The sequence below is a fragment of the Pezoporus occidentalis genome, unplaced genomic scaffold (assembly GCF_034315485.1).
Source record: "Pezoporus occidentalis ecotype Australia unplaced genomic scaffold, CSIRO_AGI_Poc_V1 ctg81, whole genome shotgun sequence".
Lineage (NCBI taxonomy): Eukaryota > Metazoa > Chordata > Aves > Psittaciformes > Psittacidae > Pezoporus > Pezoporus occidentalis.
Genome location: NW_026916170.1, coordinates 1653950 through 1678060, shown reverse-complemented (window position 1 = coordinate 1678060; position 24111 = coordinate 1653950). Strand labels below are relative to the sequence as shown.

At 36.1% G+C, this 24111-nt stretch overlaps 1 protein-coding gene across 3 annotated transcripts in view; it reads right to left on the bottom strand.

Moving 5' to 3' along the window:
• STS (steroid sulfatase) overlaps window positions 1-24111 on the bottom strand; it is a 97081-nt gene that overhangs the window by 25289 nt on the left and 47681 nt on the right. For all 3 annotated transcript variants that reach the window (XM_062603702.1, XM_062603703.1, XM_062603704.1), the window contains 2 exons: window positions 12235-12372; window positions 2340-2499 (listed from right to left, as the gene is read on the bottom strand). In XM_062603702.1, the coding sequence (XP_062459686.1) occupies window positions 2340-2499; window positions 12235-12372 (298 nt within the window). The remainder of the gene's footprint in view (window positions 1-2339; window positions 2500-12234; window positions 12373-24111) is intronic.

Below are 24111 nucleotides of genomic sequence, written 5' to 3'. Positions count from 1 at the left end.
TGTCTAAATACGTGTTTTTCAAACACAGAAAAGCCTTTGAATTGCCGAAAGCAGCCGGCAAGGAATAAATCACAATCTGTACTTTAGACCTGTGTGAGTTACAAATGTTACAAGAAGTTCTATAAGAAATTATTTTTACTGACATACAGTTCAGCAGTTAATTCTTTTAAGCATTTTGAGCAACTTCTCACAAAAACTTTTTTGAAACTTTTTTCAAAGTTCAATAATGTCTCTGTTAATTTTCATTACTGTGTAAAACCCTTTTCACATTAGTGTAACTACTACATCATGGGTACTAACTTCACTTTTTTAAGCCTATCATATGTATAAAATTCTTGGCATCAACTGTATGCAAAGACACTTCTGAAAGGACGGTCAGGAAAACGTCCTGAACGTTTTAAAGCTATGCTGTCCAATAACTGCTTTCTGGGTGCATCCCTGTCTGTGGGAGTCTGTTGAATTAGATTCTTTCTCATTTTCCATCTGTTGTGTTTTCTTGCCTGAGTAATGCACTTTTGTTTTGTCCCTTGGCTTGCTCCCTGTCAAGCTGGGAGCAGGACAGATGCATGCCAATTGTACACTTTCTGCTCTTCAGCATGTTGATAGGGAAAAGGATGTCTCCAGTACTCTTGCATTCCCACAACTGCTGGTTTCAGACAGTATGGGAGACTTTTCTTCCTGACCAACCAATGAAGCAGTAATTATGGCATCTAGTCTACACAGAAGAATCAGAATAGAGCAACTTGCAAGGGGAAGGTACACAAGTATATTGTGATTTCTGTCAGAGAACAAAATAAAACATCTGTACTTGTTTTTCACTCAAGCGATATGAACACAAAGTGCATAAGATCTGCCCCCATTAAAAACAATCTGAAATGCTTAACAGAGTTACTTCTTGTAGGGCATCTCTCAAGACCAGCCTGACTAATTTTTCATGTCTTACACATGTCCTGCCCTGACATTTCCTTCAAGCATTAAATGAATCATCATTAGCAGAGTGTCTCTGCTCACCACTGGTTTTCCCCACAGGGATTCTGGATGCCTTGTGCTCAGAAGCTGTTTGTATGTGGTAGATGTTTTCAAAGCATATGCATATCAGCAGGTTTCCCTATTTATTGGATTTGGATGGCAAGAGACTTTTGGTGGAGGCAGCTTGCTGCTGAGACTGGGTATCTTCTGAAAAAGACAAAACACAGGTATGCTGGAGTGCCAATAAAGCATCTTATGAATTTTAGAAGTCCAGTTTTCTTATCAGGCTTTAAAACTCTGTAAGGAATTTTTTCACTAATTTCAGTAGAGAATAAAAAAAAACCAAAACTGTGAAAAAAACCTAGCTGGCATTTTGATGCATTTTGTTATACTAAGCAGGCCAAGGTTGACCTCGTAAAGTTCAATTTACACTTGCAGTTCCTTTCCTACCACATTCACTCATGCAAAACATAGAATTTTTTTATACATTCATTTTTGATTTTAGGAAATAATTCTAAGGCCTGATTTGACAGTATGCTGCTCTTGGTGCTTGTTCTGGTTTTGGCTGGGATGGAGTCAACTTCCTTTTAGTAGCTGACACTGCTGTATTTTGGCTTTAGCCTGAGAACAATGCTGTTAACACAGCCATGTTTTAGTTGCTGCTAAGTAGCACTTACCCTGATTAAGGATTTTTCAGCCTCATTGTCTGCCAGTGAGAAGGGGCACAAGAAGACAGGAAGGATCAGAGACAGGACACCTGACCCAAGCTAGCCAAAGGGGTATTCAATACCGCAGCACATCATGCCCAGTATATAAACTTGGAGGGGTGGGAGGGGTGTGGGAAAATGGGGTAAATTAGACCACCTCACCCCACTCCCACAGTTATATTATAACCCTAAGGAAACCTTAGGTTAAAATGCAGCTGCTACTTCCAGGATGGGATGCGGTTGGCATGTATGGAATCTACCTGATGATAGTTACCCAGGCAAACCTGGTTTCTTATCTCAGTGGCAGGGTTTACATTCTTTCAGTTCTCCTCCCCATCCCACCTGGGAAGAGGATAAGGCAGGGCGTGAAAGAACAGCTGCATGGCACTGAGTTACCGGCTGGGTTTAAACCACAACAACTGTATTCTCTTCTTTTTGCTTGATGCTTGTTATGCAAGTTAAGCTGTATTTACATATCATGTTTCTGCAAAATCTTTAAGTATATTGATCTTAAAAGAGACAGCATACTACTGTAAGTGATCACAAAGAAGTGCTTTTAAGCTCTATTTTTTTCTTTTCCTTTCTACCTCTACCTTAATAGACATCACCAGAATGTATAAAACACTCATGAGACTTCAAAACAAAGATGACTACAGAGCATACCTGTTGGAGGGTAATTGTGCTTCAGCAAGTTTGACTACAGTAGGAAATATATCCATGTTACTTGTTGGTTCATCAAGATAGGCACCAGCCTGTATCATTCCAGGCCAACGAAGAAGCCCTGGTACACGAATACCTCCTTCCCAGTTCGTTGCTTTTCCACCTGAAAAACGTAAGTTTTGTTTGCTAAGAAATCAATTTCTTCTCAAAAAATAGCCACCCATAAGATTCAATTTCCAAATATTAAGCATTCTGTCTGTCTAGAATCTTTTCATCAAATGCTTTACCTCATTTTCAATTTGCTAGGTTTAGATTTTCCACATACAATCATTATTTTTCTCATAGTAAATCTACTAATATATATTAGAGCTTATAAAATGTGTTTAATTTACAAACAAAACTAAGTAACAGATGTAGGAGATAAAAAGGCACCTTGCAGGCATCTAAAGATAGAACTTTGCTTAGTGTGACGCATAGCTACATGAAGGTATAACCAAAAAACAGGAACTGAAAATAAATTGAGGTATGCCTATATGTCTGAGGTATGAACCCAGAGAAGATATAAGATATTTTAAAGATATAAGCTATAAAGATAAGATATATATAGACATAGATCTGTATCCTATATATAAATATACACACATATATATATATATAGACACACGGTCACACAGTCTTGCGGCTGAAAAATCTTTAGCTCATGATTCTTTGTAATACAAATTTTTTGGTTACTTTTTTCATGGGCTTTATCAGAATTCATAATATTGAATAGTCATGGACATGTAATTACCTAGTCCAAAATCAGAAAACTTAGACTTTCTAATATCCAACATTACATCAAGCAACAATCTGTGCTTTAGTTGGTTTTGGAAAGCAGTGCCAAGTTCAGAGCTCAGCACAACTATCTGTCTTTTAGAGCAGCCTGAAAAATTTACTCTTGTTACTGCGCCAGATGCAATTCCATTCTCACGATAAAGCATGTGGTTTCCTATCCTAAAGCTCAGGAAAGAGATACTTGCATTATTTTTGTTTACACTGTCGTAGAAAATTCTGAAAAATCTAAAGAAAATGTATATTTATGTTTATTAATGTGTTGCTTGGTGAGGTTTAAAACACCTGTCACCCAGGAGAAAGAAGTGTTCACCCAACAGTACGATGATTGGTTGTTAATTCAGCTGAGACCAGGGTAGATGTCAATGAATTGTAGAAAAGATGGCTCTACCCACGTACAACAGTCATTAGGTTTTTAAAACTCTGGTGAAGATTATGTGTGACTTAGCAGGAAAGTGTTAAGATTAATATCCTGACAGAACTATGGTTCACAGAAAATCCTACCGAGAAGGGGGGGCCCGAAGTTCAAGAAGGACAGGGAATTGCTTGAAAGAGTGCAGCGCAGAGCCACAAAGATGATTAAGGGAATGGAACATCTCCCTTATGAGGAGAGGCTGAGGAAGCTGGGACTCTTTAGCTTGGAGAAGAGGAGACTGAGGGGTGACCTCATCAATGTTTACAAATATGTAAAGGGTGAGTGTCAGGATGATGGAGCTAGGTTTTTTCCAGTGATGTCCAGTGATAGGACAAGGGCCAATGGGTGTAAACTGGAGCATAGGAGGTTCCATGTGAACACCAGGAAAAATTTCTTTACTGTGAGAGTGACAGAGCACTGGAACAGGTTGCCCAGGGGGGTTGTGGAGTCTCCTACATTGGAGATATTCAAGGCCTGCCTGGACAAGTTCCTGTGTGATGTACTCTAGGTTACGCTGCTCTTGCGGGGGGGTGGACTAGATGATCTTTTGAGGGCCTTCCAACCCTTGGGATTCTGGGATTCTGTGAAAAGTAAAAGGACATAAAATTACAGGTATCCACAAATTAAGATATTTTCAGTGAATAGCTATGCTCGGGAGATGATTTAGTTCATGAGATGGATCCTAGTTCTGTGTACACATCACAGCAGCTTGTTGGATGGACAGTATGGACAGACAGAAAACTCAGCTGATCTATACCATAGGTAGCTTTTAGTGCAAGGTTTCCTTTATTTCTCTATACCTGTCTGAACCTAGTGACAGTGCTAGATAGACTGGATTGTTTAAATAAATTCTTGTTTTATTGTTGCATTCTGTGTAATCTGAAGACAGAGTAATTTCGAGATAAGTGGAATTCTATTCCCACACGTTGAAATTCTTAAAACCTAGATATTGGATCACTTTCACAGCTCCTAGGTTCACAGCCCAATTTTCTTGAGTCATTACAGAACAGGACAAAAACTTGCACATTACCCAAGCACAAAGGGTGCACTCAGCAAACTCAGCCTCCCTGCTGTGAGATACAAAAAGCAAAATGGACTCCACAGCAGGGCTATCTCCTCACTTATGTCCATGGAGAAGTGACTGCTGTTTTCCTATCAAAAGACTAATTGGAGCATAATTTTTTTATATCTCTGGAGGTTAGGAATAGCAAGGAACCAGGGCAGGAATTACAGGTCCATTGCGGAAGACTGTCTTCTATTATCTGTGCCTACATGGTGTTCATCTTCATTAGAACTAGTTTTACTGACATCACTGGAGTTGCTTAATGCTATGATATGATTACAAATCCCTTGATATACATTGTCTTTACAACTCTAGCCGTTAAATGTTGTTCAAGCTAGCTACATTCTTTTTTCTTTAAAAAAAAAAACACCAAGGGTTCACTACTAATGCTTGAAACATAAATCAAACATCCAAATAGATAAAATATTAGAAGTAAAATAAAAAAAATCACAGTAGGTCATTATTTTAAAATAATAAAACTCATTAGTTTTACATTCTGCTTGAACTTGGCAACACTGAAACAGAGAAAAGACAGCAACCTAGTAGTCTTTATGCCCAGCAAACTCTAGGCAGCCTAGCTATATATTATTTTTCTTTTAAATTCTTCAAAAAATATTTTTAAAACAGCATAAAACACCCCAGGCTGTATTTTCATGCTTAGCTATCTATGCTTTCTGAGTAGCTGCACCCTTCAGTGCTATATTGAACAATAGCCTACATTTACCTTTCCTGAAAAATCTGCAGGAGCAGACTAAGTACAGACATAACTCTTTGCAGTCATCCACAACACGATGCCAAATTTCCATTTTAACCTCATTTTAAATCTTAGCTATGAGAATATTTCTTTTTTTCTCCCTCTGGTTTAAACTGACTGCTATTACTGAACTCTGGGAACAGAGCTTTTACAAAAGATGATATATAAATGGGGAACTCTGTGGTATATCACTATTAATATTTTGAATAATGAATGATGAAAACTATTTAAAATAACTCGCTTAGATCATTTGGGTTATAACCATACTGCCCTTTCTGTCCTTCTTATATTCTTCTAAAAACAAAGCTTCCAAACCCAATTAATTCTCTTGAATTATAGAAAAATGCAAGGAAATTAATTATTCTACCCACCTGTAGTGGATTTCATGCTACTACTCGTTACTTTAGTAAATGATCAAACAGCAATATCTTTTCAGTAGCAAGTTTACTATTTCACTGATTTTTAATCTGGTTTATATACCTTTGTTAATTTTCAACTTGAGCTGTTCTTGTACAGGTGAACGCAACAGATATAGCTCATTTGAATGAATCTGACCTGTCTTCCAATCAAATGAGAGGGTTTCTAAAGATATTTTCTCTTTCAGTTAAAATTACAAGACGGGTTGATTATATAAAAATCTGGATTGCTTCAGAGAAAATATAAAAGCTCAATTCCAGCTCTCATTACAATCAAAGAGGAAACTCCAACTAATATCACTAAATACGCAATAGCAGAGTTCCTGAGGCCAGAGTAATGGTCAGCTTGATTATTCTGTGACTTACAGATAGGAAAAGGTTTACTACTAGCTTCAAGAAACACCGATGAATGAACTTATTACTGCAGTATATGAAATTATATAAAAATAATAAGCTTCAATAAAATATTGAATAGTTGATTCTTGCAGTCCTTGTTTAGCACTCACAGATCTGTAATAGATGTAAAAATCAGAGTCTAAGTCCGTTAGACACATTCATTATTATTTTTCATGGATATTAACAAAGTATCTATGAATATACCTATTTTTAAGGCACAAAGCACTTTGAATGAATGTTGTACAAATGGTTTACCATTATCAGTGTTTGACTCCATTAGCAGATTCATGACCCACTCTAGCAGCATGACAGTAATCAAGTGCCTGTATTCATTGTGTTAAATGCTCCACAAGTACAAAGAAAGACAATTTTTCTAATATGCAGGTCCTAGGTACAGCAGATTATATTTAGATACACATCAAAAAGAAGCTGACAGAGTATTAAGAGATACAAGGAGACTCCATAGAAAATCCCACATGTAACAGAGTGGAATAAATGTCAATTACTGACAATGAGGGACAATTTCCACTGTTTGAATATGTACCAGTGGAATAGTATAATGATAAAAGGTATGGAGAAAAGATTTTAATGCCTTTTCTGTTTACTGCTATAAAGTACGGAATGGAAGAGACGCATTTTATAGCACAATTTTATAAAACTTATTCATTAAATAAGTAATTAAGCAACTAAATAAAACTTACCACAATATAATTAGATTCAATATCTCAGGACACCAAAAAGAATATAGTGGCATCCTTAAGACCATCTTAAACAGTGTGTTTATTCAATCAAGCAAGTATTCTATTCATCTTATCCTAAAACAGAGATCTAAAGTATTTTGGAAAACTAACCTTAGGTAGCTAGTTCCTGAGGGAAAGCTAAGATGACTAGCTCAAATGGACATGCTTAAATTGCAGATGTCAAAATAATGAGAAAGCAAGTGAAAAACACATAAGAAGAAGTCAGTGCAGGTATCCTGCATATCACATTCAAAATAAATACCCCAAAGTTCCATACCTTTCAACACAGAGATATCACAGAAAACAAAACAAACAAACAAACAAATCTTGGAAAAATACCTTAGAAAGTTTTAAGAGACTTCAGTTAAACACAACAGTTGCCATATTTTGATCTGAAAATGTTAATTTTAACAGGGTGAAAACTAATTTATATAAGTCATAACAACTTTTATGTTATAAACAACTTAGAGGTTATAAATTATACATGCAATGTGACTTACATGACAATATATTAAAAATCATTCAGTTACCTGATATGAAAGATAAAGAGATAGACAGGAAAATAAATAGAAACAAAGATTTAAAGAGAAAAAAGAATCATAAACTTGAAGTTTCCAAAGAAAATAACTGGCCCAAATGACTCAAAGGACCACTAAGTCCACAGGAACTACTAGGTTTCTTTCTCTGATCACTGACCAAAATATTGAGTAACCAGGCAAAATGCATTATCACATATGTACCCAGGAGTCCTTCAGGAGTTCAGATAAGAAAGTCTTGAGCTATTGGGAAAAAATTCTTACTGAAATAGCTACTATTTTTTTGTTTGGAGGCTGTATCCAGATTTCAAACTTTGAAAGATCTTTGAGAAGGACCTTCAGAAACAGCTTCAGGAACATAAATCATGGGTTAGGAGACAAAAGGTTGTCATGAATCAAAATCTGACTAACAGACAGGAAACAAAGAGATAAAACAACAGCCTGTGACACTATGCAAAAAAGTTAATATTAAGGTACCTTGATGCTACTCTGTGTTACATCCCTTGCTATTTTAATATATTTACTTCAATTTTGGAAGGGAAGTGAGCTGTGGAATTGAAAATTCCATGTATGACACATTGATCAAATTCAGAAGAAAAGACAATGGACTTCACCCCAAGCTGGATGGAACAGGAAACAAGATGCAGGTTCAAAATCTATAAAAGTATTTGCAGCACAAATGACCATCAGAATAAAAATTACTTATTCTAAGTAGTCTAACTAAGGCCATAGGCCTTAGTTATTCATACCATAACATTCACTACACACTTAAGAAAAAGGACCTATGCAAAGGCTAATGCTTAATGCACATCTGTAATTAGTAAGATACAAAGACAATAGGCAATCTATAGGATCTGATGGATAATATTAACAAGTAAGTATACAAACAGGTAGTGGCAAAATGTGAAAGGCAATACTTGCAAAACCATTTTAAAAGACTATATTTTGCAATTAGAAAGAGTTCAAAGAAGAAAATAATGAGAAATTAGGGACAAAAAAACCCTCATCACTTAAGACTAAAGAGAGAGACTGGGGAGACAATTCTTTTCTGAATGAGGTTTTAATGAGAAAGAGGCATAATAAAAGTATATAAAAGAAAGGTAAAATGTGGAAGTTATAATAAGTTTTCCCTCCTTTATCCTATATCAATGAGGAAACAGTATTAAACTTCAAGATGTTCAATTAAATTTGCAACAGTCCCATTTCAAAACAGTAAATGAAAGCACTGTGCTTTCATTGCCAAACTATTTAGGCTATGCTAAGAATTTAGAAAGACTCAAAGTGGTATTTCATCTTCCTAGCATTTATATAACTAATGCTAAAGTTCTTTGTAGAATCTAAATTGACAGGTTTCACAACTTAAACCAAGGTTATACTATCTGGGACTAGGAAAATACCTTCTCAGGGACCTTCTTTATTTACTACACAGCTCCTGCACCTTCCTCCAAGGAAGTATCCTGACAATTGTCAGAAAAAGGACATTGAAATCATAGGCCATGATTTTGATCCACCACTGCAATATTACCATATAATGTCTTCTGGAAAGGATATTGAAGAGAGAGACTGTAAATGTAAATGGCAGCAAGTAGTTAAACACTATGTTAGCTCTGGTCTCTAATTTCAAGGTCTATACAAATTTATGGTGACTGTTGCAGTCAGAACCCAAAGTAATAAAACCTTCAAAAGCAATTTCCCCATTCTGCATTCAGTCTTGCAGCACTAGCCTAACTCTCCAAACTCCTCTTAAAATTTATTATTGGTGCTCACTTGGCTGGATATCAAGACAAATTAGTGAGTTTGAATTGTGGAGATCTTTTGAGAGCTTTTGTTTTTAGGGCAGAATCAATTTTTGCTGAGCATACTGCTCCAGCTCAGACAAGAGGGTTAAGTGTCTTGATTCATATTCACATTCATGCAGTGCTCATGCAAAAAGATAAGTAGTGCAGGTTGTATAGCAGAGACAATCTCTGGTAGAAGAAAAAAAGACGTGCATATCTCACAGCTTTGTAAACTGCTTATCAGATGATGCAAACTCCTAGTGCTTGCACACATGAAGCACAAGCAGCATAAAGATAAATCTTCAGCTTTTTTTTTTTTGGCATAATGCTATATCAGTGCGGAGACCTAGGGCTTCACAGGTCTGATGTCCATTAAATCTTGCAGAGATGTACAGACCTACAGACCTCTAACATTATTTATTGTACATGACTTTTAATATGAATGAAGTCTTGCTAATTATGCAATTGATTGATCACTTCTACTTCATCCCTTTTGAAGATTTAGTGTGAGATGTCCCTGCCCATGGCAGGTGGGTTGGAACTAGATGATCTTAAGGTCCTTTCCAACCCTAACTATTCTATGATTCTATGAAAGATGATCCATAACATACTTGATAAATTGAGGACTGATATGGAGATGGAAAGAGTGGAAGATAAAGCAGAATTCATTGTATTTTTAAAAGACAGAAGTATATTCAAATGACTGCATTGATCTTTAATTTATTTCTATTTTATTAAGAATGTCTCTATGCAATATTCTTTTCTGTTTCTTATATAGTGATTATTTTCTATCCCATAGTATAGTACAACATTTGCCAGCATAGCATAGGTAGTAACTGCAAACCGCACAATTAATATTAAAAATCACTCCCCAAATAACTGTATCAGTCAGATTTTTTATTAATTCAGATTTATTTCAAATAGCTCTCCATTCTGCAAGCATGAATAAAAAATTTTGCAATGCTTGATAGAAAATGCTCAATTCAACCATGAAGTTCCTAAGGAAGACATATTCCCCAGTGCATTTGTCTTTTCTTCTTCTACCTCATCATTTATCCTGTATCTTATGTCTGGCATTCTAGAAGGCAAGTATCTTTTAGAGCTTCTAAAACCCCTCAGGCTGTGCCTACAGCTACAGATATGTAACCATATGGTTTCTTAATTACTTAAATCACTATGTAAAGCCTATGTGCTAACAGTCAAGATACATTTCACTCTGGTGCTAGCTGAAGGGGACCCATCTGATAGTTTGGAACCTGATGACTGGTGTTGCTCATTTTGCTTGTGTAGCATTTCCTTCACACACAGCTTTTTTAAAGCACAAGGGTCATTTCTCAGGCAGATACCTACTGACTAAAAACTGTAGAGTCTTCTCACTTGAAAACCTCACTGTATTGTTATTGTTTGTGTTTATTTTTCTTCCTTTTTTGCAGTTTTTCAGATGTTACATAACTAAGAGGAATGGCTGATCCATTGGTGCTGCTATCCAGAGGGACCTAGACAGGCTGGAGAAACGAGCCAAAAGGAACCTCATGAAGTTCAGCAAAGGGAAGAGAAGAAAAACCGGCTGAACGTAGCCACTTCTTGGTGAAAGAATGAAAATAATTTTATCTCTGGTAAAACAACAAGAATATTCATCACATTTACTTAAAAATAATAAAAACAAGCATTCCTACCCTGATACAGTGAGATTATTAACAACACGTTGACATGCATTTTCCTAATGCTGTGTGTCTACTACTTGCACATTGGAAAACTGTTTTCTGTAGTTTGTCAGAAGGAATCATTTATTTACTATTTGATAATGTGGTCAATGAGCAGTCTGTGACTGACTAATCATAATCTTTGATTATGACCAGACTGACTGAATGTTATAGTCATGCTACCAAGCAGAACTTTTCCATCTCTACATCCTTCATTCGCTTATTCTCTTATCTCTTCTTGTCTGCTTTAAAAAAAAAGAAAAAAGAAAAAGAAAAAAAATTGCTGACAATAATTATTTTCATCCCCATGTTGGAACCATGCACTCAAACGTATCCAATGATGTGGTACATTCCCACTGACTGAAGGGAATCACCATGCCAGAGATATAGGAATAGAAAAAAATGAGGATGGCTATTTGCTAAGCTGGAATTTTTCTGTTTTACAAATCACCATATGGCAACAAAAGCAATTCCTTTCACTACTGCTGTATGATGTCACCAGGAGAAAGTACACTACAATAAGGTAGACTTTAAATGCATTTTAAGTCTCCACAGAATAAACAGATTTTATTGTACTAATCTCCTCAAGCCCTTCAGTAAAAGAATACAACTAAACTCTGTCCTTTTAACTAAAGTCTCTCCATTTCTAAATCAGCCCTCAATTCAGTGTGTTATGCACTATTTTCAAAACTCTCTCAGTATTTTCTGCTTGAAATCTTGTCCTTTTCTGGCTGTTGTTGCCCATCCCAAACTCAATCCAGCTCTGACTTTTTTCTTTCTTTAACCTAACTTTCCTTTTCTACTTTTTCTGTAGTGACTATAATGCACTCTGTTCTCCCATCTTCTCTGTATATTCTGTTTCTGTGATCCCACTCACTCCATGGTATTTAACTCCTAATTATGATTCCTGGTGCCTCACAAACCCCCTTTTTTCTGTTCTATTCTGCTATACGGCCATTATAGTAAGTACTATGAACTGACATCCTTCCAAAGCTATATTTCTGCCCAGTTCAGGAGTATATTTGCTAGTGTTACAACTCCACAAAGCTCTGGCTGATTATGTACTCTGATTGAGCTGCTGTATTTGACAAGTAAATCCCTTATATTTACTACCTACTTTTGAAATTTGGAATGACAGTCATGAGAAGTTTACTATTAGGGAATCAAGTTTTGACCTTGGCCATAGAGTAAGTTAAAGTTTTGGAGGGAAAACAAGGAGATTATAGTTTCTGACAGAGATTTTAAGAATCACCAGAGAAAGTTCACCTTTATATATGCCATTGTATCCTCCATGGACTTCTCCAGAACTGGAGATTTCTTCCACATGAGCCCCTTGGTCAGACGTAAAGTATACGAGAGTTTTATCACTCAGATTATATTTGTCCAGCACATCCAGAATCTGCCCTAGGAAAAAAAAAATAAGAAAATGAGAAAACAGCTTTAATGTCTTTGACTGGCTTTTTCATTAGCCTTGGCACATACAAATATTTTTGTCCTTACACCTTTTTAAGATCACTTTCCATACAAATACTATTATACATAGCAATTGGCCTCTTGCAGCATACAGTAGGGGACAATTGCGCAAACCTTGTTGCAATCAGGACCATGGTTCGATTGCTGCAGGGTTGAAGCATAAAATAAGAGGATTTGTGCACATCAGAGAAAAAGGCTGATCCACAGGGAGCCAGTGACCTTTGGAAGCAGTTGCTCTCAATCAAGGAAACCCCTTAGCAAGAAGATTCAAACCGCCGAGGATATCTCAGAGTCTCAGCATGCAGAATAGAGCTAATAGTGAATTTCATGTGGAATTTAAAATTATTGGTCCTGGAAAATGATCAAGGTTTAAGAATATACTTCACATCAGCCTGCAAATGAGCTTTAACCTTGTCCTTTAGGGATCTTAGAGCATATAAAGATAATTCTGTCTTCACAACCATTTTATCTTTACTCTTTTTACTTAAACATCCAAGGTCAGTCCAATTTCAGTGTTAATTTTGATTTGCTCGACTAAAAATTAGTTCATCAGCTGACGCCAAATTATTGTGTCAAGAAGGCTGAGATAAGAACTTTGAAATACGGAGTCTTCTTTAAAGATTTTCAGATCATATTTCTGTTGCTATACACTTTTGTTTTTTTTTGGATAAGGAGTAATTACCTTACCTTATTGCTACTATTTCTACATGTCTTTTAATGTTATAGCATTCTAAAACTGCCTTTTTAAAAAGGCTGACTGTTTTAATTTCTCATCAGCTCAATTGACTGGGTGATGAATAAAGGAACATCAGCAGTTAAGAAGGCAATACCTGTTGGTCTTGTTTGTAAACTAAGAGCAAAGAAGAAATGTAAGAGCAGGAGGGTTTGTTTATGTAAATTTTGAAACCTTGTGGGAGTAGAAATTTCTCAACCGAGCTGAGAAAAGTCTGTTACAAAGGCTGACGTTTTAAAGTTGGTGGGTTGAGGGAAAATCATGCAGATCCATCTGACAAGTCACTGGCTTGCTGCAGTGGGTGATTGTGCCAGAAAAGAAAAAAGGCAATTTCCAATTGGCCTCTGAGGTTGTCTGGAGAATGTACTTGCTAAGTAATTACCATATCCTTTGGAAAAGCTGCACTGATTGTAGAAAAGTAGAGTATGCAGATAAATTAGGGCATTATGTGTGGATATTCAACCACATGACCTCCTGAATTCCCTTTCAACAACTAACAATCTATGGTTTTGTGATTCTATGATTATAGTAATAAATGGGATTGCACAAGCAAATATATGTGCAATGGCAGGCGCAAATATATTTTTATTTACATGCAGTTTTTCATGATGAAAAGGGATTTTACAGTTCACCCTGTATATAAAACAAAATGAAAATAAAATGAGAATTCTGCTCAGTAAATCACATTAAATAATCTCAGAGACATCTGCTGTCATTCAATAATGGATATTTTGATTTCCTAATCATTTCAGGAAAAATGAAAAGCAATGAAAAATATCTCACTATCACAAATAATTAAATAGTCATCATTATAATTACTTTTTTCTTTTTCCTCTGGAAGCAAGGTTGATTGGCTTGATTTGGCCTGAAAAAAAGATAAATTCTGGCACTCGAATGTTACCATTTCAGAAAAAAAAACCAAGAAAACAAACAAACAAACAAAAAAATCCACCACCAAACCAGTCAAAAAACAACCAACCAACAAACAAAACCAAAAAAATGCACAGAAAGTCTCACACAAAGCTTGTCTAACTCAGTGGTAAAACTTCCATTTTCTTCATTTGGATTTTTAAACACAAAAAAGATTGGTTACATTAGCATCAATTAACAAATGCTAACATGACAGTTTATTTTAGCAACAACATTTTGCAGTACAGATGGACTAATAGTCACAATTCAAATGACACTATTGTCAGAGAATGGCAACCACAAATGCACTCACAGAAATGAAGCAGAACTTCCACTTCTATTTTCATCTTGAACACTGCCACCTTCTAGAATGAAAACTATAAATAAACGATATAGTGTGTGCTACTAAGTGATAAGCCCCATAAAAATGCATTTGAATGATGTGGCCACTCTTAACACAAGCGACACATTCACTTACTGGCATTTCTAAATGGTAACCAATACAGAAGAAAAAATGCAAAGAATGTATTGTAGGCCTCTGTGAACAGATACCTTTCACATGCAATATTACACCAATTTTGGAAGCAAATACTACAAAGTAGGCAAAATACATCCTCTACTGTTTTCTTATAACAATTTAACTTTTTTAACTCTCCACTTTCATTATTTCTGTAGATTTCACAGAGACTTTAGGATTAAGTTAAAAACAATACTGTGTTTACAAATGTGTTAGTGATTTGGAAAACTGTCCAAAGGTTTAGTCAAGCAAGTGCATGAGCAAATGCATTCAATTAATAAATTATTTTACTGCCATTTGAAGTCAATAGGACTGAAATGTTATTTGTGTTAATTTGAAATAATTCAGTCTTCTAAAATTATGAATTAAAAAGCCCAGAATACAGAAGACCTCTGTGTAGGACAAAATATTGAGGAAAGCTTTAAAGTAGTTTGCCAGATCTGCAGAAAGAATCGGATTCAGAAGGAGGCTTAAGGGTCTGTCGCAGAACAAGGCAGTTGATGATAAAGGGAATTCCTGTAAATACAATTTCCCCCCCCCACGCCAACAGACTTTTAAAGCCCTCTGTTTCATCCATAATCTTCCAGCAATCTTGAGACAGTTACTGGACAAAGAGTGATCTGGGAAGATCAGCCATCACATCTCTACCTAGAAGCAGTAGTTCGTTGTGGGTTTTGTTGCTGTTGTTTAGTTTTCTTGAATTATTTTTATTTGTGTTTTCAGAATTTCCTACCAATACTAATGTTTGGCTTTGAGTAGAATCATTAATCAGAATCACAACTAACGTAATCAGCTGAAGGGGGTCACCTCTGTGAGTGGCAATTCAGGAGTACTTTCAGTACATGCATAAACTCCTACAAATTAACCTTATGTGCAGAAGTATCTGGAAGCCCATATTTCCCCCCCAAAAAGATACTGAAGCTGTTCAACTATATAACCACTATACAGTAAACCTTTTGGGACCCTCTTCCTGCTACAGGATTTAATGAAGGCAATTCCACAGTTCATCATCTCTTTAGGAATCAAAAGCTAAGATTTTCATCTTATAAATACTTAATGTTACAACTTCTCCACACCGTCATGCAGAAGCTAACAATCATTTTAATCTCTACACTGATTTTGCATGATGAAAAAAGATACTTAACTCTTTAATGCACTGATCTCATTACAAAATACACTGACTAAAACCTTCGTATAAAAACAAGCTTAGACTAAGACATTCCTATCTTAATTTTTGGGTTTTTTTACATTTCAGGTTATAAATATGAAAATGTTTCTGTGGTATGCTCAGAGCCATCCAGTTTCCCCTTGATAAATATGCAAATCAGTTTGTCTCTGCAGAGAGGAAGTAATTATCACTTTCAGACCTAGTCATTGAGCTCAGCACTTGAGGTAAAGATGGAAAGTAATAAAACCATTGACAGCAACACAAGAAGTGGCTGCACATATGGTGAATAGTACATAAACTCTGCATGCACTTGTTTAACATTCAGAGCTAGAACACAGCTACTGGAAAGTGGAAATTCTGGGGTGAAGCAATAGGTTGATGTTACAGCATGTTATCTGAAGATGAGTGATTCTGCATAGGGGAAGTATTAGTAGATGAACATCAAAGGTGAGGGGAATACTAGTTAGTATAACTGCTTGTACTAGAACAGAAAACAAATGCATAACTAATTAAAAAATGTACAATAATTCCTGCAGGAAGAAAGTGGAGTATAGATTCAGTGGAAAGTCTTGAATCAGTCTTATTGTGCTATTATTATTTTTAAAGTTATTCTATGGAATCAGCCCATACAAAGAAGTCTTCTCCAAAGTACAAAATTGGAGTTTCAAATGTGCTCAGTTCTTGCTATGTGGGGTCTTTGGTGTCAACAGGACATTATGCCAAACAAGTAATACCTGCTTCTGAAAAAAGCACATCTATACTAGTGTTTTAATTCAGATCAGGAGTGCATATTTCCAGTAAATCCAGTCAGGGGCAGTTAATATATTTTTGTTTGCATAGCAAAGCCCTCTTGGATTTTGCGACCTGGATTCCTTTCAAATGAAACAAAACTTGAGGATGGACTCCAGGCATGCACCTAAGGCACTCACACTGCTGATGGGCATTTGGCCTACAGGACCACAGTAGAGCTGGTCTGAAGTGGATTTCCCGTCTCTGCTAATGTGCTGACAGTCTCTCTCCAGCTTTGAATAGTTCAGACCTGCCCCTGTTGGAAGTTCAAAACACGGCAGGACTGATGAATCCTACACTGAAACTCTGGTGTTAGCACAATCAAGCGCCACTAATGCACATTGTAGATACATGGAGGTGGGATCTACAAACTGTGTACCCATCTCCATCTGATATAGTTACTATAAAGATTTTTTAAGATCAGTAAAGTAGAAGAAGCATTTTCATACACAGCCCACCTATCTTAAGATGAATGAATTTGGCCCCAAGAAATCTGAATTCTTTTCACAATAAAATAAGGTGAAACAATTGCCCTAGATTTACCTACCTACCATTGCCATGCAAATTATGCAATTGTTAGGTCCAGATAGGTCTGGAGAACATCAAACATTTTTCTATTGGATTCCCCTAGACTCAGGGTGAGGCAAGTAAAATCAGTGCTTGGAGAAGGGCAGTCTTTTTAAAAAAAGCAGAGCAACTTTTGTGTGAGGTTAGCTAAGCTATCCTTGTGAATTTACTTTCTGTTTGGCTTTGGATTGCCATCTAATTGTAAACTTGTAATTGACTTGTGACTGTTTCTACGGTCTTATAAGTATAATGTGTCTTTCAGACCTCAGGATAAATTTTCAGCATAGTGCACAGCAGATTAGGTATGCACTGCTTAGCAGCTATGAATAAATCAACCGAATTTTGACTTGTAATTATGCATAAGTTTTTCCTAGAGATAAGTACCACATATCTCATTTTTCTTATTCATATAGGGTTCAATTTAGCTTGTAAATGTTAAAGTTGAAATGATACTTTAGATATTTATAAATACAGGTGGATAATGAAGCACAGAGTTAAGATGTGATTAGGAAAGTTGTGAAGACTTGTAAGTATAGCTGCAATATAGACAATGCAGGATGGAAAAGTTTCTCATATTTACATCAATACTATAACACTAATGATAGATCATTAAAGGTCAAAAGTATAACTATTCGGTGGCTGTCTCCTTATTAGTATTTAAATTAGCTAATAAATGTATTGCTTGAAATTCACTTTTAGACCTTACATCTGTTGAACATAAGGCTATGTATTTCTAATGCAAACCTTAATTTTTAGTCTGCTTAAAATTCTAAAATATGAGAGATGGTCATGCATTTTAGAAGGGCCCATTGCATTTGCGTTTTGCATGACAGCTGTGATAACTTTTTGAGGAAATTTGTATCTTCATTCTGCACACATCTGAGAATAAGATGCCATTTCACACATACAACTAAGATGCATAATGCAAATCACACTGTCAAGTTCCCCACTTTGAGGTATCCCATATTTTCTTTCAAATTTTGGAAGGTATTTCTCTAGGTAGGACCTAGGCAAACTGTAAAGACAACTGAAGGATGCTGTTCATTTTTTAATTAGACTGTCAGGTGAAGTTAAGGTTTGAGTTATTTGACCATTCCAATATAAGCTGATGGTGATTGATTCAATAATTATGGAGTGAAAAACCCTTCTCCATATCTTCAAAGGTTTAAACGTCTGTTAATGTCAGACTCAGTTTTAAACTGAATACGCATATGCTCTTAGATCCAGATGCATAACGCCAAGTTTTTGCCAGATTAAAGTATGAAGAATTATGAAGAATTTAAAAAAGGGCAAGTAATTTAACCCCACTTTTTAATCCTCTGCACTTTTCTGAAAATTATAAAGTGTGTTTGTTTCATTTTTATAATTTTTGTTAAATAAAATTGGAACTGTGATAAAATTGATTGACATTAGAGCCTAAGAATTTCTTGTCTGTCAGCAGCCAAGCCTTGTAACCTTTGGGAGTAAATTTTAAAAATTTGGTATAATCATATACCATAAAGTTAAGAGGACTTTCATCAAGATCAAATTAATAGTCCTCAGGAAATCTTAATTACTTTAATTTCCTGGTTTTCTGGTTTGAATTGTATAAAGCTAATCTTACATAAAAGTAGCTGTGCATTAAGTCACCCCAAAACACAAGATGCCTCTTTCTTAGCCTGGACAGGACCACTACCATTCACACTTACTAATTCATCTACTTCTCTAATTGCATTGAGGCAACTCAGTGGCTTTTGTGCTTAAGACATTTGAAGGTTATTATGCAGTCACCATTTTCAAACCATGCTACCTGTGAATGATTCTCTGTACAGATACTGTTAATACCAATAAGAAAGCAAGCTTGACTGATAATTGTTCTCAAGGGAGTTTTCCGCTAATGAATACAAACTCCAATCTGCCTTGTCTAGATGACATTCTAAATTAAGTAAAAAAAATCCAAACAGATTGAAGGTCTCAGATCTTCCTTTATGATTCAGGCTTTGCTGTTTGTTTGGGTTTTGGGTTTTTTTTTCAATTCTCCTTCTTTCTTTTTTTTTTTTTTTCTGTTCCCATTATGTGTGTGTGTGAGTTCAATATGACAGTATCTATGTTTATTTAAATTCCAGAGGATCCTTTCAGAAGGGAAGGCAAATATTTTTTCAGGTCATTCTCACTGATCATAGATGACTAGCTGAAAAGATTGTTCACTACCTTATGAAATGGGACTTTGATTCCTTAATTGATCTAAGGGCGCTTGTAAAAGTACAGCCTATTCAGGAAGAGCTTTTGTTGAAGTTTCAGAGTAGTATTCAGTAGCAGAACAATAAAAACAAAACAAAACAAAACAAAACAAAATAAAAAATAATTAAAAAAAATCTGCCTTTTTCTGGTCAAAGGCCTGCAAAAAGAAACATGTCACCCACTTTAAATTAGTTTGAAAATACTTGTCTCTGCCTTAAGCCAAGATGTATTTGATGCCCCAAGACATAGTAGGGGCATGAAATCATGGAGGGCCCTTGAAATCATCAGCCATTTCTTTTTTTTCTGTCTTTTCTCTACCTAATTCTTACTCATGAATAAAGAAATATGTGATGTGAAATTACTAATATTGTTATTAATCTATTTTTATAGGGGTTTAACAATATGAATTCTATGTCTCATTTGGTTTGTAAAATGGAGTTACAAAAATGGACCTATGCAACTTTCCTGTGTGAAGGCAAGACAGATTTCTGGAAAGGCTCTGCTTTGCATACAAGCATCACAGTAAGATGTGGGTTTTAAGATAAATCTGAAGGATAAATATGAGATGAGGAAGGATCATTCACATAGCAACACCACAGATCAGCCGAGATACTGACATAGATAAACAAATTAATCTAACTGTAAATATATAGCATTTGGGGAAGAGAGGAGTTATTGCTAAGGTAAACTTTCCTAAGCACAGATGGAAAATAACTACTAGAATGCTGCAGATGGCAAGTTTCTTACTTATAGGAATATATAGATAGATAGGCAGGGACATGGTTAGTTCTTTCTGAACTTATAACCATGGTACTTAAGTATCACATACAGAGAAAAGTAAGTATAGAACAGCAAATAGATTTTTGCTCTCAAAGGCACTAGAAAAGCATGGCTAGCTATACTCAGCCACTGACTGTATCATTATTGAGATCAAATAAGTAGGACAACAGTAAGATAGAGCATTTGCATACATTTCCTCATTGTGTATATTATTACATAGTGTGTCCTATTTAAAACAATTATTTTCTACCATTTTCCTGTGTATTCCTAAAGGCACAAAGGAACTTACATCACTCTTTCCTGAAGCTGGGTTGGAAGGGATCTTCAAAGACCATCTAGTCCAAACCCCTGACATGGGAAGGTACATCTGTCACTATTACCTGGTCCAGAGTCTCACCACACTCACAGAAAATAATTTCTTCCTAGTATCACACTGTAATTTTTTTTTTTTTCATTATGTCCTATCTAAACCTATCCTGTTGCTGTTTAAAAGTATTGCTTCTTGTCCTGTCAATACAGGCCCTAGTAACAAGTATCACTCTGTCTTCCTTATAAGACCCCTTCATATATTGTAAGACAGAAATAAAGTGTCCCTGAAGCCTTCTCTTCCCCAAGGTAAACAACTCCATCTCTGTTAGCCTGCCTTTATACAGGAGGTGCTCCAGCCCTCTGATCATCTTCATGGTCCTACTCTGGAACTCATTCCAACAGTCCACATCCCTCTTATGTTGGGCCCCCCAGAGCTGGATGCAGTACTGCAGGTGGGGTCTCACCAGAGCAGAGTAGAGGGGCAGGATCATCTCCCTCAACCTATAGGACATACTCCTCTTGATGCAGCCCAGGGTACAGTGTTTTTTTCTGGGCTGCAAGTGCACATTGCCAGGTCATGTCCAGTTTTTCATACATTGAACTGAATAGATAAATTATATCTGTTCCAATCATAAATAAAGAAAAAAATTCATGTATTACTTGTTTAATGTATGCTTTGCTGTTTTGCAGTACAATAATCAGCTGTACTCTAGACTAGAAGGACTTTGAAGCCTTTCACTTAGGCATATTCTATACACATGGCCATACTTTTCATACTGCCAAAAACATTATCTTCCATGACTTTGGTAGAAATACTGAGACATCTTGAACTATTCATTCATTTCAAACATCTGGCATTAAGTTATCTTTGGGTTTGCAGTAATACAGAATTCATATTACTTTTCAGGAGCTGACCATTCTTTAAGTTTAAAGCACATTTACATTGTATTATTTCTTGTTTGCCTGCTTTGTTTTTAAATTCCAGTCTGATTCAGAAGTGCACACAGAATCTATTTCTAAGCCATGAATATCTCATCCACTGACATACAAAAGCCTGAAAAGCCTAAAATATTTATCCTCATAACAGAAATTGCAATAGTACTTTAAAAGCATGTAAACTGAAGCACACAAAGGGCGAAGTTAATCATACATAATTTTAGGCAAACTAAGTGTGACATGAGTCCATCTAGTAGTTTGCTAAAAGGATACCTGCTGAAAAAGGAAGATGCTTCTCCATTTCTCCTCCTTTGTGCTTTACCTGGAAGCTGGCTAGCAAAAAGGAGGGAATGGAGGGAAAGGTACTCTGCCTCCCTTCTTGTGGTAGCAGCAAGCTGCAAGATAGACTGAAGCAGTGGAATTTAACTTCATGCTGGTCTAAGATAGGGCTTTTATTATCCTAGAGTCTCATCATCTCAGTCAAACAACTCAGTCCTGAGGGGTCATGTGCTCCTTTGGATATTGACCTTAGTACTGTAACCTAAAATCTGCTGGGTGTTCTCAGGGTTAGTACAATGTGCTCTTTCTGAGGAAATGTGACAATGAAACTTCCAGGGGTGGGAGAGGGAATGATTTTAAAAAGAGGTAAGCCAAGAGAAAACAAAAAAGAAAACATTCAAAATAGTAACAAATACCCTGAGTACACTAAATAATGTACAGGGAAAAAGGACAAAAAGACAGCAACATTAATAAAAATAACAGGTAGGACAGCGTAATTAACATTCAGTACCAGTTTTTCTGAAACAGCACCCTAAACTGAAACAAAATTGCCATATTTTACAACCAAGTATTGAGGAATAAAGCTGGAGAAGTGCAAAGTTACCACTTTACCAGTCTGCCTTTCACTAACCACAGCATCCTTATTCCATCCTTAACCTTAAAAACTTCATTATTTATCTCATTATTATACTTCATTATTACATAGAAAATGATAAAATGTTCTCTGTAATGCAAAATACAGAACTGATTTCTAGAAGAATACTGATCTTTGGTAATATTACAAGCCTGCCTATTATATAGTGAAGTTGTTTGAGCAGTCAGACACACCACTGAAAAAAACCCAGCCACAGTCAATAAAAAGGCAATTCTACCAACCTCATCAATAAGAGCTTATTACCAAATGGAATTTGAGCCTTGTGATTCAGCAGAGTAAAATTTCTGCATGGCGATTCACTAATAGGAACCAGCCTGGCAATGAACAACAGTTTACAACATAATCGATATTGCCATAAACTTTATTGTATTATTACTGTTTTCACTGAGAATTAGTTCCCCTCTTTTAAATAGTATGGTCTCAAAAAAATTAACATACTTTTCAGAAGAAGCATGAAAAAGTTTCATATCTCTCTCCAAGAAACAGCAGGGATGATTTAAAAAGAACCCCTAGGATTCTCAGTATCATCATTGAAACTGAAATGCACATGGTCAATTTTAGTTTTTTTTTTTCTACGGTTAAAACTGATGCAGGCAACTATGAATAAATGGCAAAAGGCTGGAAGACTTTCCTGAATCATCACAGAAACTGTTCATATCACAATGCTTCACGTGTTGGTGAAGACCAGAAGACAACTGGAGATCCTGAGCCCAGGTGCACATTCTAACCATTTCTAAACTCCAGCATGGATCAAGACCTGGAAAGATAAATGGCTTGCTTACCCCTCTTCTCCACCTCCATTCCAGCTGAATTAAAGTCCTAACACTTTAGTATAGGTCCAGAGATGGATTAGTGGGTGACTGGCAGCAAAGCTTTACCTCAGTAGGCAAACCTGAACACCACCTCCGTGTCTTAGTTTCTCATCTGGGAAACCAATTAATGGGATTCACCTGCCTCACAGAAACTTTGTGAAAATGCTTATTTGTGAATATGTTATATAGTCTAGTGAAGAAATGCCACAGAAAAGATGAGTGGAAAAGAAATGCCATGTACACATATACTTAAAAGCTGTACCATAAAACACAAACATAGGAAGACTGATTTTTCCTGTCTTAGAGTACCTGACTTCATAGCCTTACAATTCTCACTGTGCCTTCTGTGTGTTTGTAAGAATTCACAGACTGCATCAGTTATACTAAGGTACTGGGTAATCCACTACAAAACAATCTGAAGGTACAAGGAAGGGGTATGGGAGGGAAGGTTTATTTTTGTCTTTAGTTCATCTGCTCCTCTGTTCATGTTTAATCTTCTTTCATAGGGATGTAACTTCTACCAGTAACATCCCTCACCTATTAATTAGCTCAGTTGCATCCTTTATTAAAACCATTATTACAAGCTCTATAAATACCTAGACAGATACTGCTTTCAGTGTCCAAGTGTTGAGGAAAAAGGATGGCAAAATCATGTTCATAAGACAGTGCTGAAGGTTTCAGGTTCACAACAGGGACGCTTTGGCCAAAGAGAGCAGTCTGTCATTCTGATCCCTTGTTCTGGTTCTAGGTGACTGGCTTACTAAATTCCTGGTGACTTTCGGACAGGGCAAATGTAATTCCTCTTAAGAGAAAGACAGTATCTGTGTGAAAAAATTTGCTATGCAGAGGCACTTCACCAGCACAGTCATTAGTAGCTTCCTTTAAACTGCTTTCCTAGTCTGTATTTTGGAGATTAGCTATAATTTGGATACAGTTAGCCCAGTCAGTTTCCTCATTACAACCTCGGCCCAAGTATATGTAGAAATCACTTGCAGG